We start from the raw sequence: 22,092 nt of genomic DNA on the forward strand, positions 1-22,092 counted from the left end.
CCTGGGCAGCGCTGGGACCGACAGCTGAGGGGGGTGGCCCTGGGGCAGTGTCCCCAGTGTCCCCCCCCATGTCCCTCCCTGTCCCCAGTGTCCCCCCACAGTGTCCCCCCCAGTGTCCCCTGAGGTCACCCCGCGTCCCCTCCCATCCCCCCCAGTGACCCCTCCCATCCCCCCGAGTGTCCCCTGAGGTCACCCCGCGTCCCCTCCCATCCCCCCCAGTGTCCCCAGGGATGAGTTTGGCCACTTGAGGTGGCCGAGAGCCACCGTGGCCCTTCCTGGTGGCCCTGAGACAGAGCTGGCAGGGGACACAGGACAGGGGACACAGTGACACACCAGGGGACACACCAGGGGTGACACAGTGACACAGGACAGGTGACACACCATAGGTGACACCACAGGTGACACACCACAGGGGACACAGCACAGGTGACACAGCGACACACCAGGGGTGACACAGCACAGGGGACACAGCTGAGCAGGTGACACAGCACAGGTGACATCAGTTTTAATGTAAAAAACGGCAAAAACGGCACCGAGAGTGTCCCTAAACCCCCCGGGGTCACTGTCACCATCAGGGGGACAGGAGGGACCCCGTGACCCCTAGGGAGGGGACAGGAGGGACCCTGTGTCCTGGGGAGGGGACAGGAGGGACCCTGTGTCCTGGGGAGGGGACAGGAAAGGCCCTGTGTCCCGGGGAGGGGACAGAAGGGACCCTGTGTCCTGGGGGAGGGGGCAGGAGGGACCCTGTGTCCCTGGGGAGGGGACAGGAGGGACCCTGTGTCCTTGGGGAGGGGACAGGAGGGACCCTGTGTCCTGGGGGAGGGGACAATGAGGGACCCTGTGTCCTTGGGGAGGGGACAGGAGGGACCCTGTGTCCCTGGGAGAGGGGACAGGAGGGGCCCTGTGTCCCTGGGGAGGGGACAATGAGGGACCCTGTGTCCCTGGGAGAGGGGACAGGAGGGGCCCTGTGTCCCTGGGGAGGGGACAGGAGGGACCCTGCGTCCTGGGGAGGGGACAGGAGGGACCCTGTGTCCTGGGGAGGGGACAGGAGGGACCCTGTGTCCCCCCAGGTGCCACCAGGACCTTTCACCCAGCCAGTCCCACGTCCCTCCCCAGCTCCTAGGTCCCCTCTCAGGTGTCCCTGGATCCTTCCCCAGGTGTGACACCTCAGTTCTGTCCGCCCCTCTGAGCATCTCCATGGCCACTCCTGTCCATCTGTCCAATCCCTGCTCCAGAACATTCCGGGGGTGCCAATGGGTCAATGACGTCATCGTTCGCCCCCCAGGGCCACCGGGGTTCCCGGGCTCCGTTTGCCCCCTTGGGCCTTGGTGGCCATCGCCAAACTCCTCCTGGGGGCGCCTCCGGGAGCCGCGGCGGAGCCCCCGGCAGGATCTGGGCCGTGATCCCTCAGGATCTGTGCCCTGATCCCTCAGGATCTGTGCCATGATCTGAGCAGGATCTGTCCTGTGATCCCTCAGGATCTGTCCTATGATCTGAGCAGGATCTGTCCTGTGATCCACTCAGGATCTGTGCCCTGATCCCTCAGGATCTTTCCCATGATCACTCAGGATCAGTGCCGTGATCTGAGCAGGATCTGTGCCGTGATCTGAGCAGGATCTGTCCTGTGATCCCTCAGGATCTGTCCTGTGATCCCTCAGGATCTGTGCCGTGATCTGAGCAGGATCTGGGCCATGATCCACTCAGGATGTGTCCCGTGATCTGAGCAGGATCTGTGCCCTGATCCCTCAGGATCTGTCCTGTGATCCCTCAGGATCTGTCCCGTGATCCCTCAGGATCTGTCCCGTGATCCCTCAGGATCTGTCCCGTGATCTGAGCAGGATCTGTCCTGTGATCCCTCAGGATCTGTGCCGTGATCTGAGCAGGATCTGTTCTGTGATCCCTCAGGATCTGTCCTGTGATCTGAGCAGGATCTGTCCTGTGATCCCTCAGGATCTGTCCTGTGATCTGAGCAGGATCTGTCCCGTGATCCCTCAGGATCTGTCCCGCATTCCCTCAGGATCTGTCCCGTGATCCCCTCAGGATCTGTGACGTGATCTAAGCAGGATCTGTGCCCTGATCCCTCAGGATCTGTCCTGTGATCCCTCAGGATCTGTCCCGTGATCCCTCAGGATCTGTCCCATGATCCCCTCAGGATCTGTCCTGTGATCTGAGCAGGATCTGTCCCGTGATCCCTCAGGATCTGTCCCGTGATCTGAGCAGGATCTGTCCTGTGATCCCTCAGGATCTGTCCCATGATCCACTCAGGATCTGTCCTGTGATCTGAGCAGGATCTGTCCCGTGATCTCTCAGGATCTGTCCTGTGATCTGAGCAGGATCTGTCCCATGATCCCTCAGGATCTGTCCCGTGATCCCTCCGGATCTGTCCCGTGATCTGAGCAGGATCTGTCCCATGATCCCTCCGGATCCGTCCCATGATCCCGGTGCTGCCCGGATCCCTGGGTGTCCCCCACGTCCCCATCCCTTCTCCTGTCACCGGGATCGTCCCCAGCACCTCCGGGACCCCACGGGAACCCCTCGGCCCCTCCTGCAGCCTCCCCCGGGCCCACCTCAGGGACCCCTCCTCAGGCCGAGTGAGCGGGGCCAGCGCCCGCCACCTCCGGCCACGGGCCCACCCCGGGCTCCGGCGCTGGCCCTGGCGGTGGCCCCGCTGCTGGCCCCAGCGGCAGCCCTGCTGGTGGCCCCGCTGGTGGCCCCGGGGGCAGCCCAGGTGGCGGTCCCAGTGGCAGCCCAGGCGGTGGCCCTGCTGGTGGCCCCGCTGGCGGTCCCAGTGGCAGCCTAGATGGTGGCCCCGCTGGTGGCCCCGCTGGTGGCCCTGGGGGCAGCCCAGGTGGTGGTCCCAGTGGCAGCCCAGGCGGTGGCCCTGCTGGTGGCCCTGCTGGCGGTCCCAGTGGCAGCCCAGATGGTGGCCCCGCTGGTGGCCCCGCTGGTGGCCCTGGTGGCAGCCCAGGTGGCGGTCCCAGTGGCAGCCCAGGCGGTGGCCCTGCTGGTGGCCCTGCTGGTGGCCCTGCTGGTAGTCCCAGCGGCGGCCCCGCTGGTGGCCCTGCTGGTGGCCCCGGTGGCAGCCCAGGTGGCAGTCCCAGTGGCAGCCCAGGCGGCGGCCCCGGTGGCAGCCCCGGCGGCGGCCCCGGTGGCGGTCCCAGCGGCGGCGCCGGCCCCAGGGGCGGCCCCGGCGGCGGCCCGGGGTGCGAGGCGGCGGCGTGCCGCTCCAGGAGGGTGCGGTGGGAGAAGCCCTTGGAGCAGAGGCGGCACTGGAAGCGCTCGGGGCGGTGCGTGCGCATGTGCACGTTCAGGGAGCTCTTCTGCGTGAAGCGCTTGCAGCAGACGCCGCACTGGAAGGCGCGCACGCCCGTGTGCGTCACCATGTGCTTCAGCAGGTAGTCCCGCAGCGAGAAGGAGCGCCAGCAGACCGAGCACTGGTGGGGCTTCTCGCCTGCGGCAGCGAAACGGGGCAGCTGGAGGCCGTGTGGGGCACGATGGGGCAGGGCTGGGCAGGGTGGGGCAGGGCTGGGCAGTGTGGGCAGGGCTGGGCAGTGTGGGGCAGTGTGGGGCAGGGCTGGGCAGTGTGGGGCAGGATGGGGCACGATGGGGCAGGGCTGGGCAGTGAGGGGCAGTGTGGGGCAGGATGGGGCAGTGAGGGGCAGGGCTGGGCAGTGTGGGGCAGTGAGGGGCAGTGTGGGGCAGTGAGGGGCAGTGAGGGGCAGGGCTGGGCAGTGAGGGGCAGTGTGGGGCAGGGCTGGGCAGTGTGGGGCAGTGTGAGGCAGGATGGGGCAGTGTGAGGCAGTGAGGGGCAGGATGGGGCAGTGAGGGGCAGGGCTGGGCAGTGTGGGGCAGTGAGGGGCAGTGTGGGGCAGGGCTGGGCAGTGAGGGGCAGTGTGGGGCAGTGAGGGGCAGTGTGGGGCAGGGCTGGGCAGTGTGGGGCAGTGTGAGGCAGGATGGGGCAGTGTGAGGCAGGATGGGGCAGTGTGGGGCAGTGTGAGGCAGGATGGGGCAGTGTGGGGCAGGGCTGGGCCGTGTGGGGCAGTGCAGGCTGGTATTGGTCAGTACCGGTCAGTGTGGGTCAGTGTGGATTGATCCAGGTCCATGTGAGTCAATGTCGGCCAATAGGGATCAATAGGGGTCAACAGGGACCAATATGGATCAATAGGGGTCAATAGGGGTCAATAGGGGTCAATATGGATCAATAGGGGTCAATAGGGGTCAATATGGATCAATAGGGGTCAGTAGGGGTCAATATGGATCAAGAGGGATCAATAAGGATCAATAGGGGTCAATAGCGATCAATAGGGGTCAGTAGGGGTCAATAGGGGCCAGTAGGGATCAACAGAGGTCAATAGGGATCAATAGGGGTCAATAGGGATCAATAGGGGTCAATAAGGATCAATAGGGGTCAATAGGGATCAATAGGGGTCAATAGGGGTCAATAGGGATCAATAGGGGTCAATAAGGATCAATAGGGGTCAATAAGGATCAATAGGGGTCAATGGGGATCAATAGGGTTCAATATGGATCAATACGGATCAATATGGATCAATAAGGGTCAATAGGGCTCAATAGGGATCAACAGGGGTCAATATGGATCAATATGGATCAATAGGGATCAGTAGGGGCCAGTAGGGATCAATAGGGGTCAATAGGGTCAACACACTTTGGTACAGGTCAGTGGGGATTGAGGGGGGTCAGTGAGGGTCAGTGTGGGCCAAACTGGGCCAACGTGGGCCAAACTGAGTCAGTGTGGGCCAACATAGATCAATACAGCTCAGCTTGGGACAAACTGGGTCAGTGTGGGCCAACATGGGCCAAACTGGGTCAATGTGGGCCAACTTGGGCCAACTTGGGCCAAAATGGGTCAGTGTGGGCCAACTTGGGCCAACTTGGGCCAAAATGGGTCAGTGTGGGCCAACATGGGCCAAAATGGGTCAATGCAGGCCAACATGGGCCAAAATGGGTCCTTGTGGGCCAAAGTGGGTCAATGCGGGCCAACACAGATCAATACAGGTCAACATGAGCCTAAATGGATCAATGTGGGTCAACGTGGGCCAACATGGGCCAAACTGGGTCAGTGTGGGCCAACGTGGATCAATACAGGTCAACTTGGGCCAAACTGGGTCAGTGTGGGACAACATGGGCCAAAATGGACCAATGTGGGTCAACATGGGCCAAAACGGGTCAATGTGGGCCAAAGTGGGTCAATGTGGTCCAAGACGGATCAATACAGGTCAACATGGGCCAAAATGGGTCAATGTGGGCCAACATGGATCAATACAGGTCAACTTGGGCCAAAATGGGTCAGTGTGGGACAACGTGGGCCAAAATGGACCAATGTGGGTCAATGTGGGCCAAAGTGGGTCAATGTGGGCCAAAGTGGGTCAATGTGGGCCAAAGTAGGTCAATGTGGGCCAAGACGGATCAATACAGGTCAACATGGGCCTAAATGGGTCAATGTGGGTTAACATGAGCCTAAATGGGTCAACGTGGGTCAGCGTGGATTGGAACAGGTCAACATGGGCCAAACCGGGGCCCTAGGACCGCCAGGCGTGGCCCCAGGTGTGTCCCCCCCCGGTGCTCACCTGAGTGGATGAACATGTGCTTGGTGTAGTTCTTGCGGGAGCTGAAGCTCTTCTGGCAGTGCCCGCACTGGTACGGGGGGGTGGGCTGTGCCCCGCGCTGGGGGGCGCCGGGGGGCGCCGGGGGCGCCGCGGGGCCGCCGCCCCCCTCCAGAGACCCCCGGTAGGGCGGCGCCAGCGCCGGGGGCGCCCCGAAACCGAACCCGTCCCCCCCCGGCGCCTCGCGGGGCTGCCCGTCCCAGGGCGGCAGGAAGGCCTCGGCCGCGCCCAGGAATGGCGGCTCCGGGCCGGGGAAGGGCGGCGGGGCCAGCACGCCTTCCTGGGGGGCTCCTTCATCCTCTCCTTCCTCCTCCTCCTCCTCCTCCTCGTCCTCCAGGCGCTCTTCCTTGAGCGCGGCGGGCGCCAGGCGCAGCGGCTGCCGCTGCTTGCGGCTGTGCCCGCTGGGCCCGTCCGGCTCCGGCACGGCCAGCTCCGTGGCCAGCTCCGTGGCCAGCTCCGTGGCCAGCGGCGCGGTCAGCGGCGGGGACAGCTCCGGCGGGGCCACCACGGCCTTGGCGGGGCCGCGGGCCTGCGAGATGATCTGCGTGCACTCGTCGATGACCGTCTTGATCTGCAGCACGGAGGCGGCCGTGAGGATGTGCAGCGCCTCGGACTGCGCCACCACCAGGCTGCCGCTGTAGAGGAACTCGACCAGCTGGCGCACGGCGGCCGAGGGCACCACGGGCGGCACCTCGATGGCCGAGTGGCCCAGGCTGAGCTTGTCGTGGAAGAAGGGGCTGCCGGCGGCCAGCACGCAGCGGTGCGCGCGCAGCGAGGCCTCGCGGATGCGCACGGTGACGTCGCAGAAGTGGCCGCGCACGCGCTGCCCGTTGAGCGTCTCCAGCAGCGAGCGGCTGAAGTTGTGCAGGTGGATGTAGTGCACCGCCTCCGGCATGGCCGCGGGGACACGGGGACACTGGGGACACGGGGGACACAGGGGGGACAGGGGACACGGCAGGGACACTGGGGACACTGGGGATAGAGAGGATGGTGGGGACACTAGAGACACTGGGGCTAGAGGGACACTGCGGATAGAGGGGACACAAGGGGACAGAGGGACACTGGGGATAGAGGGGGGACAAGGGACACTGGGGACACTGGGGACACTGGGGATGGTGGGGACACTGGGGACACTGGGGACACAGGGACACTGGGGACACTGGGACACTGGGGACACTGGGGATAGAGGGGGGACAGGGGACACAGCAGGGACACTGGGGACACTGGGGATACTGGGGATAGAGGGGGACAAGGGACACTGGGGACACTGGGGATAGAGAGGATGGTGGGGACACTGGGGACACTGGGGCTAGAGGGACACTGCGGATAGAGGGGACACAAGGGGACAGGGGACACTGCGCGGACAGTGGGGACACTGGGGACACTGGGGCTAGAGGGACACTGCGGATAGAGGGGACACAAGGGGACAGAGGGACACTGGGGATAGAGGGGGGACAAGGGACACTGGGGACACTGGGGATGGTGGGGACACTGGGAACAGAGGGGACACAAGGGGACAGAGGGACACTAGGGCTAGAGGGGGGACAGGGGACACGGCAGGGACACTGGGGACACAGGGGACACTGGGGATAGAGAGGAGAGAGGGGATGGTGGGGACACTGGAGACACTGGGGACACTGGGGCTAGAGGGACACTGCGGATAGAGGGGACACAAGGGGACAGGGGACACTGCGCGGACAGTGGGGACACTGGGGATACTGGGTACACTGGGGACACTGCGGATAGAGGGGACACAAGGGGACAGAGGGACACTGGGGCTAGAGGGGGGACAGGGAACCCTGCGGGGACACTGGGGACACTGGGGATACTGGGTACACAGGGGATAGAGGGGACACAAGGGGACAGAGGGACACTGGGGCTAGAGGGGGGACAAGGGACACTGTGGGGACACTGGGGACACTGGGGCTAGAGGGGGGACAGGGGACACTGTGGGGACACTGGGGACACTGGGGATACTGGGTACACAGGGGATAGAGGGGACACTGGAGATAGAGGGGATACAGGGATGGTGGGGACACAGGGGGACAGAGGGACACTGGGGGATAGAGGGGACACTGGGGAATAGGGGGACAGGGGACACTGGGGGGACACTGGGATAGAGGGGATAGAGAGGATGGTGGGGATAGAGGGGACACAGGGATGGTGGGGACACTGGGGGACAGAGGGACACGGGGGACTCCAGGGACACGGGGGACTCCAGGGACACTGGGGGACAGAGGGACACTGGGGACTCCAGGGACACTGCGGATAAAGTGGATACTGAGGGACAAAGGGGGACTTTGGGGACACTGGGGATAGAGGGGACCCTGGGGACTCAGGGGTACAGGGGGACACGAGGACACCGGGGATAGAGGGGGACACTGGGGACAGAGGGGACACGGGGTCACAGAGATGGCAGTGACAGCGGGGACACGGGGACAGCAGGGACAGTGGGGACAGCGGGGACACAGGGACAGTGGGGACACGGGGACAGCAGGGACAGAGGGGACAGCGGGGACACCGGGCTGGCGGGAGCCCCGCGGTGCCGGGGACACACGCGGGGACAGCGGCGAGGCTGGCGGGACCTGGGGACAGAGACACGGGGCTGGCGTCGTCCTGCGGGATGGCAGGCTGGGGACATCCCGTGTGACGTCACCGGGCTGGGGACACCGATGGAGACACCGGCGGAGGCTGGGGACAGCCCGTGTGACGTCACCGCGCGCCGATGACATCACCCCGAGGGACAGCGGGATGTCCCCGAGCTGTCACGACAGCCGGAACCGCCCGAGCCGGTTCCCGCTCCCCCCCGGGGACCCCTCGGGACCTCCCGGCCCGACCCTTCCCCTCCCCTCCCCAAAAAAACCCCCGGGACCCCCCCCGCCCCTCCCCCACACCTCGCTCCGGCTCCCGCCGCCGCCGCTCTCTGACGTCACTTCCGCCGCAGCGGACCGGAAGCGGATCATAGAGGGCGCCCCGCGCGCCTCCGCCCGCCATAGAGACGGGGAGAGCGGCCGCGCGCCGGAGGGCGCCCCCTGGCGGGCCGGGGGTGCTGCAGGGCCGCGGCTCCTCACGGAGCCCCAGGGTGACCCCAATGTCCCCAAAAGGAACCCAATGTCCCCAAAGGGACCTCACAGTGTCCCAAGTGTCCCCAAAGGGACCCCAGTGTCCCCAATGTCACCAAAGGGACCTCACAGTGTCCCAAGTGTGCCCAAAAGGAACCCAGTGTCCCCAATGTCACCAAAGGGACCCCAACGTCCCCAAAGGGACCCCACAGTGTCCCCAGCATTCCCAAAGACACCTCCTGATGTCCCCAAAGGGACCCTCCGATGTCCTCAACATCCCCAAAGGGACCCCACAGTGTCCCCAAAGGGACCCTCCGATGTCCCCAATGTCCCCAAAGGGACCCCACAATGTCCCCAGTGTCCCCAAAGGAACCTCCCCGATGTGTCCAATGTCCCCAAACGGACCCCACTGTCCCCAAACGGACCCCAATGTCCCCAGTGTCCTCAAAGAGACCCCCCAATGTCCCCAGTGTCCCCAAAAGGGCACCAATGTCCCCAATTGGGCTCCCCAATGTCCCACAGACCCCTTGGGGACCCCAATGTCCTTAATGTCACCAAAGGGACCCCAATGTCCCCACAGACCCCCCAGGGATCCGATAGTGACCCCCGTGTCCCCAGTGTCCCCACAGACCCCGCAGGGATCCCCACAGGGACCTCCATGGAGCTGGACCCCCTGCACACCCTCACAGGGACCCCATGGGGGTCAGCGTCCATCCATGGTGACCCCTCCTGGTCCACGTCCATCCATGGTGACCCCTCCTGGTCCACGTCCATCCATGGTGACCCACGGTGACCCCTCCTGGTCCACGTCCATCCACGTCCATCCATGGTGACCCCTCCTGGTCCATGTCCATCCATGGTGACCCCTCCTGGTCCATGTCCATCCATGGTGACCCCTCCTGGTCCACGTCCATCCATCTCCATCCATGGTGACCCCTCCTGGTCCATGTCCATCCATCTCCATCCATCTCCATCCATGGTGACCCCTCCTGGTCCATGTCCATCCATCTCCATCCATGGTGACCCACGGTGACCCCTCCTGGTCCATCTTGATCCGTGTCCATCCATGCTGACCCACTCTTGGCCCATGACGGTCCGTGTCCATCCATGGTGACCCATGTTGACTCCTCTTGGCCCATCTCCATCCATGTTGGCCCACAGTGACTCCTCTTGGCCCATCTCCATCCATGCTGGCCCACAGTGACTCCTCTTGGTCCATCTCCATCCATGTTGGCCCACAGTGACTCCTCTTGGCCCATCTCCATCCATGTTGGCCCACAGTGACTCCTCTTGGTCCATCTCCATCCATGGTGACCCACGCTGGCTCATTAACCCTTACTGATCCATGCTAACCCTCATTGACTCCTCTTGGCCCATTTTGATCCGTGTCCATCCGTGTTGGCCCACGTTGACTCCTGTAGACCCCTGATGATCCATGGCGATCCACGTTGACCCCTCCTGGTCCATGATGGTCAATGTCCATCCATTTGACCCACGCTGACTCCCCCTGGTCCATCTTGATCCGTCTCCAACCATGCTGGCCCACAGTGACTCCTCTTGGCCCATGATGGTCTGGGTCCATCCATGCTGACCCACCTTGACTCCTCCTGGTCCATCTCCATCCATGGTGACCCACTCTTGCCCCATGGTGGTCTGGGTCCATCCATGGTGACCCACGTTGACTCATTGACCCCTGTTGATCCATGGTGACCCACAGTGACTCCTCCTGGTCCGTGTCCATCCATGCTGACCCACTCTTGGTCCATGACAGTCTGTGTCCATCCATGCTGACCCACTCTTGGCCCTTGACAGTCTGGGTCCATCCATGCTGACCCACTCTTGGCCCATGATGGTCTGGGTCCATCCATGCTGACCCACATTGACTCATTGACCCCTCTTGATCCATAGTGACCCACAGTGACTCCTCTTGGCCCATCTCCATCCATGGTGACCCACGTTGACTCATTGACCCCTGTTGATCCATGCTGACCCACAGTGACTCCTCCTGGTCCGTGTCCATCCATGCTGACCCACTCTTGGCCCATGACAGTCTGGGTCCATCCATGGTGACCCATGTTGACCCGTTGACCCCTGCTGATCCATGGTGACCCCCAGTGACTCCTCCTGGTCCATCTCCATCCATCTCCATCCATGCTGACCCACTCTTGGCCCATGACAGTCTGGGTCCATCCATGCTGACCCACATTGACTCATTGACCCGTTGATCCATAGTGACCCATGTTGACTCCTCTTGGCCCATCTCCATCCATGGTGACTCCTCTTGGCCCATGATGGCCCATCTCCGTCCATGCTGACTCAAAGTGACTCCTCTTGGCCCATCTCCATCCATGGTGACTCACTCTTGGTCCATGACAGTCCGTGTCCATCCATGGCGACCCACTCTTGGCCCATGACAGTCCGTGTCCACCCATGCTGACCCACTCTTGGCCCATGACAGTCTGGGTCCATCCATGGTGACCCACGTTGACCTGTTGACCCCTGTTGATCCATGGTGGCCCACCTTGACTCCTCCTGGCCCATCTCCATCCATGCTGACCCACTCTTGGCCCATGATGGCCCATCTTCATCCATGCTAACCCACAGTGACTCCTCTTGGCCCATCTCCATCCATGCTGACCCACTCTTGGCCCATGGTGACCCATGTTGACCCGTTGACCCCTGTTGATCCACGCTGACCCACCTTGACTCCTCCTGGTCCATCTCCATCCATCTCCATCCATGCTGACCCACGTTGACTCCTCCTGGTCCATGTTGGCTCCTCCCGGCCCATTTTGATCCATGTCCATCCATGGTGACCCACATTGACCCGTGGTGGCCCCTGGTGACCCGTGGTGACCTCTGGTGTCACTCTGTGTCTCTCCATGGTGACCCCTGGTGACCCCTAGTGACCGGCGTCACTCTGTGTCTCTCCAGGTTGTCCCCACGTACAAGTGACCCCAGCGATGACCCCTTGTGTGACCCCGTGACCCCCGGCTGTCCCCTCTGTCCCACCCAAACCCCGCCCACGCCAGGGGTCAGTGACTCCTGTGACATCACCCAGAGCTTTCCCCGTCGTGACGTCACACCCAGCACAGTGACATCACACCCACCACTGTGACATCAAATCCAGCACCATGATGTCACACTCACCACCGTGACATCACACCCACCACCATGACGTCACACAGCGCCGTGACATCATACCCACATAGTGACATCATGCCCAGCACCGTGACATCACACCCAGCACAGTGACGTCACACCCAGCACAGTGACATCACACCCACCACTGTGACATCAAATCCAGCACCATGATGTCACACTCACCACTGTGACATCACACCCACCACTGTGACGTCACACAGCACTGTGACATCATACCCACATAGTGACATCACGCCCAGCACAGTGACGTCACACCCAGCACAGTGACATCACACCCAGCACAGTGACGTCACACCCTGCACCATGATGTCACACCCTGCACCATGACGTCAGTGATGTGACAGTAAAAACTCAATAAAACCCAGTAAAACCCAGTATAAACCAGTATGGACCAGTACAGACCAGTATGGACCAGTATAAACCTGTATAGACCAGTATGGACCAGTATAAACCCGTAAAAACTCAATAAAACCCAGTATAAACCAGTATAAACCCATAAAAACCAGTACAGACCAGCATAGCTAGTATAAATCAGTATGGACCAGTACAGGCCAGTACAAACCAGTATGGACCAGTACAAACCAGTACGGACTGGTATAAACCCATATGGGCCAGCAGAAACCAGTATGGACCAGTATATACCAGTATAAACTAATACAAACCAGTACACACCAGTACAGACCAGTCAAGAGCAGTATAACCCGGTACAAACCAGTACAACCCAGTACAACCCAGTACAGACCAGTATAAACTAATACAACCCAGTCCAGACCAGTACAACCCAGTACAGACCAGTATAAACTAATACAACCCAGTCCAGACCAGTAAAACCCAGTACAGACCAGTACAACCCAGTATATACCAGTATAAACTAATACAACCCAGTACAGACCAGTACAACCCAGTGCGAGCCGCCAGACCAGGCGCGGGCTGGGTACTACATTACCCAGCGTGCACGGCGCGCGTTTCCGGGGAAAGGGGGCGTGACCTGGCCCAATGAGACGCGGCCCGATTGGCGGCGGCGAAGGCGGGAAGGCGGAGGGGGCGTGGCCTCGTGAGGCGGAGGGGGCGTGGCCTTGTGAGGCGGCGCGGCCCGGGCGTTGCGCGGCGGCGGCGGCGGCAGCGCCGGGCCCGGTTCTGGCCCGGTTCTAACCCGGTCCTGGCCCGGCTCCGGCCCCGGCGGAGCCCCCGCGAGCTCCGCAGGTGAGCGGGGAGCGGGACAGGAGGAGAAGGAGGAGGAGGAAGCGGCGGGGCCGCGGCGGCGGCGCCTGCGCAGGGCGGGCCTGGAGGAGGCGGGGCCTGAAGGGGCTGAGGGGGAATGGGCGGGGCCTTAGGGCGGTGTGGGGAGGGGCGAGGCATATAGAAAGGGGCGGAGCCTAGTGCGTTCTGGGCACGGCCCCGGTTTGGCCACGCCCTCCGGATCCGCTTTAGGGTCTCAGCAGCACACCTGGAATGGGGCTGGGGTCTCACCTGTCCCCCCATATTGGGTTTGGGGTCTCACCTGCACACCTGGAATGGGGCTGGGGTCTCACCTGTTCCCCCATATTGGGTTTGGGGTCTCACCTGCACACCTGGAATGGGGCTGGGGTCTCACCTGTCCCCCCATATTGGGTTTGGGGTCTCACCTGCACACCTGGAATGGGGCTGGGGTCTCACCTGTCCCCCCATATTGGGTTTGGGGTCTCACCTGCACACCTGGAATGGGGCTGGGGTCTCACCTGTCCCCCCATATTGGGTTTGGGGTCTCACCTGCACACCTGGAATGGGGCTGGGGTCTCACCTGTCCCCATGTCCTCCCCAGTGTTGGGTCTGGGGTCTCACCTGTCCCCCCGTGTCAGATTTGGGGTCTCACTTGTGTTTATGTCTAATGTCCGGGGTCTCACCTGTCCCCCACGTGTTGGGTTTAGGGTCTCACCTGTGTCTGTGTCTCATGTCCAGAGTTTTACCTGCCCAGCTGTGCTGGGTCTGGGCTCTCACCTGTGCTGGGATTGGGCTCTCACCTGTCCCCCTGTTTTGGGGTCTCACCTGTCCCTGTGTTTCCCATCTGGACTCTCACCTGCCCCGCCATGTTTCATGTCTGGGCTCTCACCTGTGTCAGGTGCAGGCTCTCACCTGTCCCCCATGTTCCATGGCTGGGCTCTCACCTGTGTCAGGTGCAGGCTCTCACCTGTCCCCCATGTTCCATGGCTGGGCTCTTACCTGTGTCAGGTGCAGGCTCTCACCTGTCCCCCATGTTCCATGGCTGGGCTCTCACCTGTGTCAGGTGCAGGCTCTCACCTGTCCCTCATGTTCCATGGCTGGGCTCTCACCTATCCCTCTGTTTGATGTCTGGTGTCTCACCTGTCTCAGATCTGGACTCTCACCTCTCTCCATCTGTTGGATCTGGGCTCTCACCCGTGTCAGGTGTGGGCTCTCACCTGTCCCCGAGTTTTGGGTCTGGGCTCTCATGTGAGTCAGGTGCCAGGTTCTCACCTGTGCCAGGTCTGGGCTCTCACCTGTCCTTGTGTCAGATTTGTGCTCTCATCTGTCCCAGATTTAGCTTCTCACCTATCCCAGGTCAGGGCTCTCACCTGTCCCAGGTCAGGGCTCTCACCTGTCCCTGTGTCAGATTTGTGCTCTCACCTGTCCAAGGTCTGGGCTCTCACCTGTCCCAGGTCAGGGCTCTCACCTGTCCCTGTGTCAGGTCAGTGCTCTAACCTGTCCTAGGTGCAGGCTCTCACCTGCGGCCATGTCCCCCCCAGGTGCGGCCATGGCGGGCGTGGCACCCCCCGCAGGTGCCCCCGAGCACCCCTTCACCTGCCGGGAGTGCGGCAAATCCTTCCGCTGGTCCTCGCGCCTGGCGCATCACCTGCGCAGCCACACAGGTGAGCGCCCCTACAAGTGCCCCGAGTGCCCCAAGGCCTTCAAGGGCTCCTCCGCCCTCCTCTACCACCTGCGGGGCCACACAGGTGAGCGCCCCTACACCTGCTCTACCTGCGGCAAGAGCTTCAAGCGCTCCTCGCTGCTGCAGACTCACCTGCGCGTGCACACGGGGCTGCGCGCCTTCAGGTGCGCCCAGTGCGGCCTCACCTTCAAGTGGGCGTCGCACTACCAGTACCACCTGCGGCAGCACTCAGGTGAGCGGCCCTACCGCTGCCCCACCTGTCCCAAGGCCTTCAAGAACTCGTCCAGCCTGCGGCGCCACCGCCACACCCATACAGGTGAGCGCCCGCACACCTGCGACACCTGCGGGAAGGGCTTCGCCCAGGCCACCAACCTGCGGCAGCACCTGCGGGTGCACACGGGTGAGCGGCCGTACACCTGCGCCACCTGCGGGAAGAGCTTCACGCACTCGTCCAACCTGCACCTGCACCGGCGCACGCACGGCCCCGCCCCGCAGTGCCCCACCTGTGCCACGCCCTTGGCCTCCCGCACCTGCCCGCAGCGGCACCTGCAGGGCCCCGCCCCGCCCACCGCTGCCGCCGCCTCACCTGAGCCGCTCTGGAGGCCGCTGGGGCTCACCTGTGCAGAGCAGGAGGTGACAGCACCGGCGGCCCCGCCCCCGGCCCCGCCCCACCGCTGCCTCACCTGCGGCAAGAGTTTCAAGAACGGCTCGGGGCTGGCGCGACACCTGCCCGGCCACGAGCGGCCCAGGTGCGCCGCGGCCGCCGCCCCCGGAGCCCCGCCCACGCCAGGTGAGGCTGAGGCGCCGGCCCCGCCCGAGCGGCCGTACAGGTGCGGCGAGTGCGGCAAGGCCTTCAAGGGCTCCTCGGGGCTGCGCTACCACCTGCGCGACCACACAGGTGAGCGCCCCTACACCTGCTCTACCTGCGGCAAGAGCTTCAAGCGCTCCTCGCTGCTGCAGACTCACCTGCGCGTGCACACGGGGCTGCGCGCCTTCAGGTGCGCCCAGTGCGGCCTCACCTTCAAGTGGGCGTCGCACTACCAGTACCACCTGCGGCAGCACTCAGGTGAGCGGCCCTACCGCTGCCCCACCTGTCCCAAGGCCTTCAAGAACTCGTCCAGCCTGCGGCGCCACCGCCACACCCACACAGGTGAGCGCCCGCACACCTGCGACACCTGCGGGAAGGGCTTCGCCCAGGCCACCAACCTGCGGCAGCACCTGCGGGTGCACACGGGTGAGCGGCCGTACACCTGCGCCACCTGCGGGAAGAGCTTCACGCACTCGTCCAACCTGCACCTGCACCGGCGCACGCACTCGGCGGCGCGGCCCTTCCGCTGCCCCACCTGTCCCAAGGCGTTCGTCATGGCCGCCTACCTGCAGCGACACCTGCGCACGCACGGCCCCGCCCCGCGACGCGCACCCGGTGCCACACCTGGAGCTGCCGCACCTGCGCCGGTGCCCGCTGCTGCTTACCTGGTGCTGCCCGGCCCCGGCGGCGCCTCCCCCCGCAAGGTGCTGCTGCTGCCGGCCGCGCCCGGCCACGCCCGGCCCCACCTGGCGCAGGTGGGCAGGGGGCAGCGCACCTGGCAGAGCGTCCTGCTCGTACCTGGCACAGGGCGGGAGGGGGCGGCAGCAGGGGTGCAGCTGCAGGTGGCTGAAGTGGCAGGGGTGACAGGTGTGACGAGTGTGGCAGGTGTGACAAGTGCAGGTGTGACAGGTGCAGGTGTGATGGGTGTGACAGGTGTAGGGGTCACAGGTGTCACAGGGGTCCCAGGTATGACAGGGGTGACAGGTGTGGCAGGTGTAGCTGTGACAGGGGTCACAGGTGTCACAGGGCTTACAGGTGTGGCAGGTGTAGGTGTGGCAGGTGTGACAGGTGTAGGGGTCCCAGGAGTCACAGGTGTGGCAGGTGTCCAGCTTCAGGTGCTGCCGGTGGCCCCAGAGGTCACCAATGTCCAAGTGCAGGGCGGGGAGCTGACAGGTGTGACAGGTGTAGGTGTGACAGGTGTGACAGGTGTAGGTGTGACAGGGATGACAGGTGTAGGTGTGACAGGTGCAGGTGTCACAGGTATGACAGGTGTCACAAGTGTCACAGGTGTGACAGGAGTGCAGCTCCAGGTGCTGCCAGTGCCCTCGGAAGTCACCAGTGTCCAGCTCCAGGCAGGTGAGGTCACCAACGTCCAGCTCCAGGTGTTGCCACCATCATCTTCAGGTGGCACCAACGTCCAGCTCCAGGTGCTGCCAGCACCACCTGAGGTCACCAATGTCCAGTTCCAGGTGTTGCCACCACCTTCAGGTGGCACAGGTGTCCAGCTCCAGGCCACCGAAGTGACCAATGTCCAGCTCCAGGTGTTGTCACCACCCCCAGGTGGCACAGGTGTGCAGCTCCAGGCAGGTGAGGTCACCAACATCCAGCTCCAGGTGTTGCCATCACCACCTGAGGTGACCAATGTCCAGCTCCAGCCAGGTGAGGTCACCAACGTGCAGCTCCAGGCCCTGCCGCTGACCTCAGGTGTCACCAACGTCCAGCTCCAGGCCACCGAGGTGACCAATGTCCAGCTGCAGGTGATGCCAGCACCACCTGAGGTCACCAACGTCCCGCTCCAGGGCACCGAGCTGCCCAGTGTCCACCTGGACATGTCAGACATGCCCAGTGTCCACCTGGAGACCTCAGAGGTGACCAATGTCCACCTGGAGACCTCAGAGGTGACCAGTGACATGACCAATGTCCACCTGGACACCTCAGGGCTGCCCAGTGCCCACCTGGACACCTCAGGGCTGCCCAGTGCCCACCTGGAGACCTCAGAACTGCCCAATGCTCACCTGGACACCTCAGAGGTGACCGATGTCCACCTGGAGAGCTCAGGGCTGCCCAGTGCCCACCTGGAACCCCCTGAGGTGACTGGTGTCCACCTGGAACCTACAGCAGTGACTGATGTCCACCTGGAGACCTCAGAGGTGACCGGTGTCCACCTGCAGACCACTGAGATGACGAGTGCCCACCTGGAACCCACGGAGGTGACCAATGTCCACCTGGAGTCCTCAGAACTGCCCAGTGCTCACCTGGACACCTCAGAGATGACTGATGTCCACCTGCAGACCACTGAGATGACCAGTGCCCACCTGGAACCCACGGAGGTGACCGATGTCCACCTGGAGACCACGGAGGTGACTGATGTCCACCTGGACACCTCAGAACTGCCCAGTACCTACCTGGAACCGACTGAGCTGACCGATGTCCACCTGGAGACCATGGAGGAGGTGCCCAGTGCCCACCTGGACATGTCAGAGGCGACCGATGTCCACCTGGAGACCTCAGAGGTGACCGATGCCCACCTGGAGAGCTCAGAACTGCCCAGTGCTCACCTGGAGACCTCAGAGGTGCCCAGTGTCCACCTGGACCCCTCAGAACTGCCCAGTGCTCACCTGGAGACCTCAGAGGTGAGCAGTGTCCACCTGGAGACCTCAGAGGTGACCGATGTCCACCTGGAGACCTCAGAGGTGACCAATGTCCACCTGGAGACTACAGAGGTGACCAATGTCCACCTGGAGACTACAGAGGTGACCGATGTCCACCTGGGGACCTCAGAGGTGACCGATGTCCACCTGGAGACCACAGAGGAAGTGCCCAATGTCCACCTGGAAGTGCCCAGTGTCCATCTGGAGCCCGCAGAGGTGCACCTGGAACCCCCCTAAGAAGTGACCGATGTCCACCTGGAGACTTTGGAGGTGCTCAGTGCCCACCTGGGCATGTCAGAGGCGACCGATGTCCAGTTGGAACCCACGGAGGTGACCGATGCCCACCTGGACCCCTCAGAACTGCCCAGTGTCCACCTGGAGACCTCAGAGGTGCCCAGTGTCCACCTGGACCCCTCAGAACTGCCCAGTGTCCACCTGGAGACCTCAGAGGTGAGCAGTGTCCACCTGGAGACCACAGAGGAAGTGCCCAATGTCCACCTGGAAGTGCCCAGTGTCCACCTGGAGCCCGCAGAGGTGCACCTGGAACCCCCCTAAGAAGTGACTGATGTCCACCTGGAGGCCTTGGAGGTGCTCAGTGCCCACCTGGGCATGTCAGAGGTGCCCAGTGCTCACCTGGACACACCTTGGACGTGCCCGGTGCCCACCTGGGCATGTCAGAGGTGCCCAGTGCTCACCTGGACGCACCTTGGAGGTGCCCAGTGCCCACCTGGAGACCACAGAGGTGCCCAGTGCTCACCTGGACACACCTTGGAGGTGCCCGGTGCCCACCTGGAGACCACAGAGGTGCCCAGTGCTCACCTGGACACACCTTGGAGGTGCCCAGTGCCCACCTGGAGACCACAGAGGTGCCCAGTGCTCACCTGGACACACCTTGGAGGTGCCCAGTGCCCACCTGGAGACCACAGAGGTGACCAGTGCTCACCTGGACGCACCTTGGAGGTGCTCTCTGACCACATGGAGACACCTTGGAGGTGCCCAGTGCCCACCTGGGCGTGTCAGAGGTGCCCAGTGCTCACCTGGACATGTCAGATGTGCCCAGTGCTCACCTGAAGACCAAGCAGGTGACCAGTGCCCACCTGGAGGTGCCCAGTGCTCACCTGGAACCCACTGAGAAAGTGCCCAGTGCCCACCTGGAGACACCTTGGAGATGCCCAGTGCCCACCTGGGCATGGCAGAGGTGCCCAGTGCTCACCTGGACACACCTGGGAGGTGCCCAGTGCCCACCTGGAGCTCCCCAGGTGCTCCTTGCCTGGGGGACCCCATGCCCCGCCCCGTGCACACCTGTGCCCACAGGTGAGGGGGGTGCCAGGGGGAACCTGAGGGGTGCCAGGGGTTACCTGAGCTCACCTGGCCAGGTGAGGAGTACCTGAGGGGTGCCAGGGGTTACCTGAGCTCACCTGGCCAGGTGAGGAGTACCTGAGGGGTGCCAGGGGGTACCTGAGCTCACCTGGCCAGGTGAGGAGTACCTGAGGGGTGCCAGGGGGTACCTGAGGGGTACCATGGCATACCTGGGGGTACCTGAGCTCACCTGCCCAGGTGAGGGGTACCTGAGGGGTGCCAGGGGTTACCTGAGCTCACCTGCCCAGGTGAGGAGTACCTGAGGGAGGCCAGGGGGTACCTGAGGGGTGCCAGGGGGTACCTGAGGGGTACCATGGCATACCTGGGGTACCTGAGCTCACCTGCCCAGGTGAGGGGTACCTGAGGGGTGCCAGGGGGTACCTGAGGGGTGCCAGGGGGTACCTGAGCTCACCTGCCCAGGTGAGGGGTACCTGAGGGGTGCCAGGGGGTACCTGAGGGGTACCATGGCATACCTGGGGGTACCTGAGCCCACCTGCCCAGGTGAGGGGTACCAGGGCATACCTGGGGGTACCTGAGCTCACCTGCCCAGGTGAGGGGTACCTGAGGGGTGCCAGGGGGTACCTGAGGGGTGCCAGGGGGTACCTGAGCCCACCTGCCCAGGTGAGGCCGTTCCCGTGTGTCCCCTCCCCCACACCTTGTCAATAAAGGCGCCCCTCCCCCCCACTGCGGTTTGTGCTTCCGGGAGGGGCGGGGCCAAGGGAGGGGGCGGGGTCAGAGCCAAAGGGAGGGAGGGGCCAAGGGTGGGTGAGTGGGCGGGGCCAAAGAGGGAGCTACTGGGAGTGGGGGCGGGGCAGATTGATCTCCCAGTATGGCCCAGTCCATCCCAGTATGGCCCCAGTGGTTCCCAGTATGGCCCAGTACAGCCCAGTCCATCCCAGTACTGCCCCAGTCATTCCCAGTATGGCCCCAGTCCATCCCAGTACAGCCCAGTCCATCCCAGTATGGCCCAGTACATCCCAATCCAACCCAGTATGGCCCAGTCCATCCCAGTACGGCCCCAGTCCATCCCAGTATGGCCCCAGTCCATCCCAGTATGGCCCCAGTCCATCCCAGTACGGCCCCAGTCCATCCCAGTACGGCCCCAGTCCAAGCCAGTACAGCCCAGTCCATCCCAGTATGGCCCTAGTACATCCCAGTACGGCCCCAGTCATTCCCAGTACAGCCCCAGTCCATCCCAGTCTATCCCAGTATGACCCCAGTCCATCCCAGTATGGCCCCAGTCCATCCCAGTCCATCCCAGTATGGCCCGAGTCATTCCCAGTACGGCCCCAGTCCATCCCAGTATGGCCCCAGTCCATCCCCGTACGGCCCCAGTCCATCCCAGTATGGCCCCAGTCCATCCCAGTACGGCCCCAGTCCATCCCAGTATGGCCCCAGTCCATCCCAGTACGGCCCCAGTCCATCCCAGTACAGCCCAGTCCATCCCAGTATGGCCCAGTCATTCCCAGTATGGCCCCAGTCCATCCCAGTACAGCCCAGTCCATCCCAGTATGGCCCCAGTCCATCCCAGTACGGCCCCAGTCCATCCCAGTACAGCCCCAGTCCACCCCAGTATGGCCCCAGTCCATCCCAGTACAGCCCAATCCATCCCAGTACGGCCCCAGTCCATCCCAGTACGGCCCCAGTCCATCCCAGTATGGCCCCAGTCCATCCCAGTACGGCCCAGTCCATCCCAGTATGGCCCCAGTCCATCCCAGTACGGCCCAGTCCATCCCAGTACGGCCCAGTCCATCCCAGTCCATCCCAGTACGGCCCCAGCCCATCCCAGTATGGACCTAGTCATTCCCAGTATGGCTCCAGTCCGTCCCAGTACAGCCCAGTCCATCCCAGTATGGCACCAGTCCATCCCAGTACGGCCCAGTCATTCCCAGTACGGCCCAGTCATTCCCAGTACGGCCCCAGTCATTCCCAGTATGGCTCCAATCCATCCCAGTATGGCCCCAGTCCATCCCAGTACGGCCCCAGTCCATCCCAGTATGGCCCCAGTCCATCCCAGTACGGCCCCAGTCCATCCCAGTACAGCCCAGTCCATCCCAGTATGGCCCAGTCATTCCCAGTATGGCCCCAGTCCATCCCAGTACAGCCCAGTCATTCCCAGTACGGCCCCAGTCATTCCCAGTACGGCCCCAGTCATTCCCAGTATGTCCCATTCCATCCCCGTATAAACCAGTACAGACCAGTATAAACTAGTACGGAGCAGTACAGACCAGTACGGACCAGTACAGACCAGTATAAACCAGTACGGACCAGTACGGACCAGTATGGACCAGTATGGACCAGTATAGACCAGTATAGACCAGTATGGACCAGTATGGACCACTACAGACTAGTATAAAGCAGTACAGACCAGTACGGATCAGTATGGACTAGTACAGACCAGTATGGACCAGTACACACCAGTATAAACCAGTACAGACTAGTATAAACCAGTATGGACCAGTACAGACCAGTGCTGACGAGTACAGACCAGTATGGACCAATATAAACCAGTACGGACCAGTATGGACCAATATAAACC

General features: G+C 63.0%; 2 protein-coding genes across 5 annotated transcripts; one reads left to right on the forward strand and one right to left on the reverse strand.

The window, feature by feature from the left end:
• Positions 1-477: 477 nt before the first annotated feature.
• On the reverse strand, positions 478-9,165 carry ZBTB45 (zinc finger and BTB domain containing 45). Of its 3 annotated transcripts, none has more exons than XR_009488446.1 (4): positions 8,519-9,165; positions 5,589-8,209; positions 2,051-3,451; positions 478-1,421 (listed from the first exon to the last, which is right to left on the reverse strand). XR_009488446.1 is itself a non-coding variant. In XM_059860808.1 (4 exons), the coding sequence occupies exons 3-4, from the start codon at positions 6,517-6,519 to the stop codon at positions 2,583-2,585; spliced, it is 1,800 nt and encodes a 599-aa protein (XP_059716791.1). In that variant the 5' UTR covers positions 6,520-6,774; positions 7,124-8,209; positions 8,519-9,165; the 3' UTR covers positions 478-2,582. The 3 variants fall into 3 exon arrangements, 2 of the variants coding, with proteins under 2 accessions (XP_059716791.1, XP_059716790.1); XM_059860808.1 differs by having other exon boundaries at positions 478-3,451; positions 5,589-6,774; positions 7,124-8,209; XM_059860807.1 differs by having other exon boundaries at positions 478-3,451; positions 5,589-6,791; positions 7,124-8,209.
• A 3,733-nt stretch (positions 9,166-12,898) lies between these two features.
• LOC132334707 (zinc finger protein 628-like) lies at positions 12,899-18,670 on the forward strand. 2 transcript variants are annotated; one of them, XM_059860794.1, is made up of 3 exons: positions 12,899-13,054; positions 14,593-17,396; positions 17,427-18,670. In XM_059860794.1, exons 2-3 carry the CDS (start codon positions 14,601-14,603, stop codon positions 18,429-18,431), a joined length of 3,801 nt encoding a protein of 1,266 aa, XP_059716777.1. In that variant the 5' UTR covers positions 12,899-13,054; positions 14,593-14,600; the 3' UTR covers positions 18,432-18,670. The 2 variants fall into 2 exon arrangements, with proteins under 2 accessions (XP_059716777.1, XP_059716775.1); XM_059860792.1 differs by having other exon boundaries at positions 14,593-18,670.
• Positions 18,671-22,092: the final 3,422 nt, after the last annotated feature.

The sequence above is a fragment of the Haemorhous mexicanus genome, chromosome 16 (genome assembly GCF_027477595.1).
Source record: "Haemorhous mexicanus isolate bHaeMex1 chromosome 16, bHaeMex1.pri, whole genome shotgun sequence".
Classification (NCBI taxonomy): Eukaryota; Metazoa; Chordata; class Aves; order Passeriformes; family Fringillidae; genus Haemorhous; species Haemorhous mexicanus.

What these genes read in the sequence shown, in the direction of transcription:
- ZBTB45 (XM_059860808.1), bottom strand. Translation starts at nt 6,519, where the DNA reads ATGCCGGAGGCGGTGCACTACATCCACCTGCACAACTTCAGCCGCTCG. An exon ending in GCACATGTTCATCCACTCAG is followed by an intron (nt 3,452 to 5,588) that starts GTGAGCACCGGG and finishes TCGCTGCCGCAG; the next exon opens with GCGAGAAGCCCCACCAGTGC.
- LOC132334707 (XM_059860792.1), top strand. Translation starts at nt 14,601, where the DNA reads ATGGCGGGCGTGGCACCCCCCGCAGGTGCCCCCGAGCACCCCTTCACC.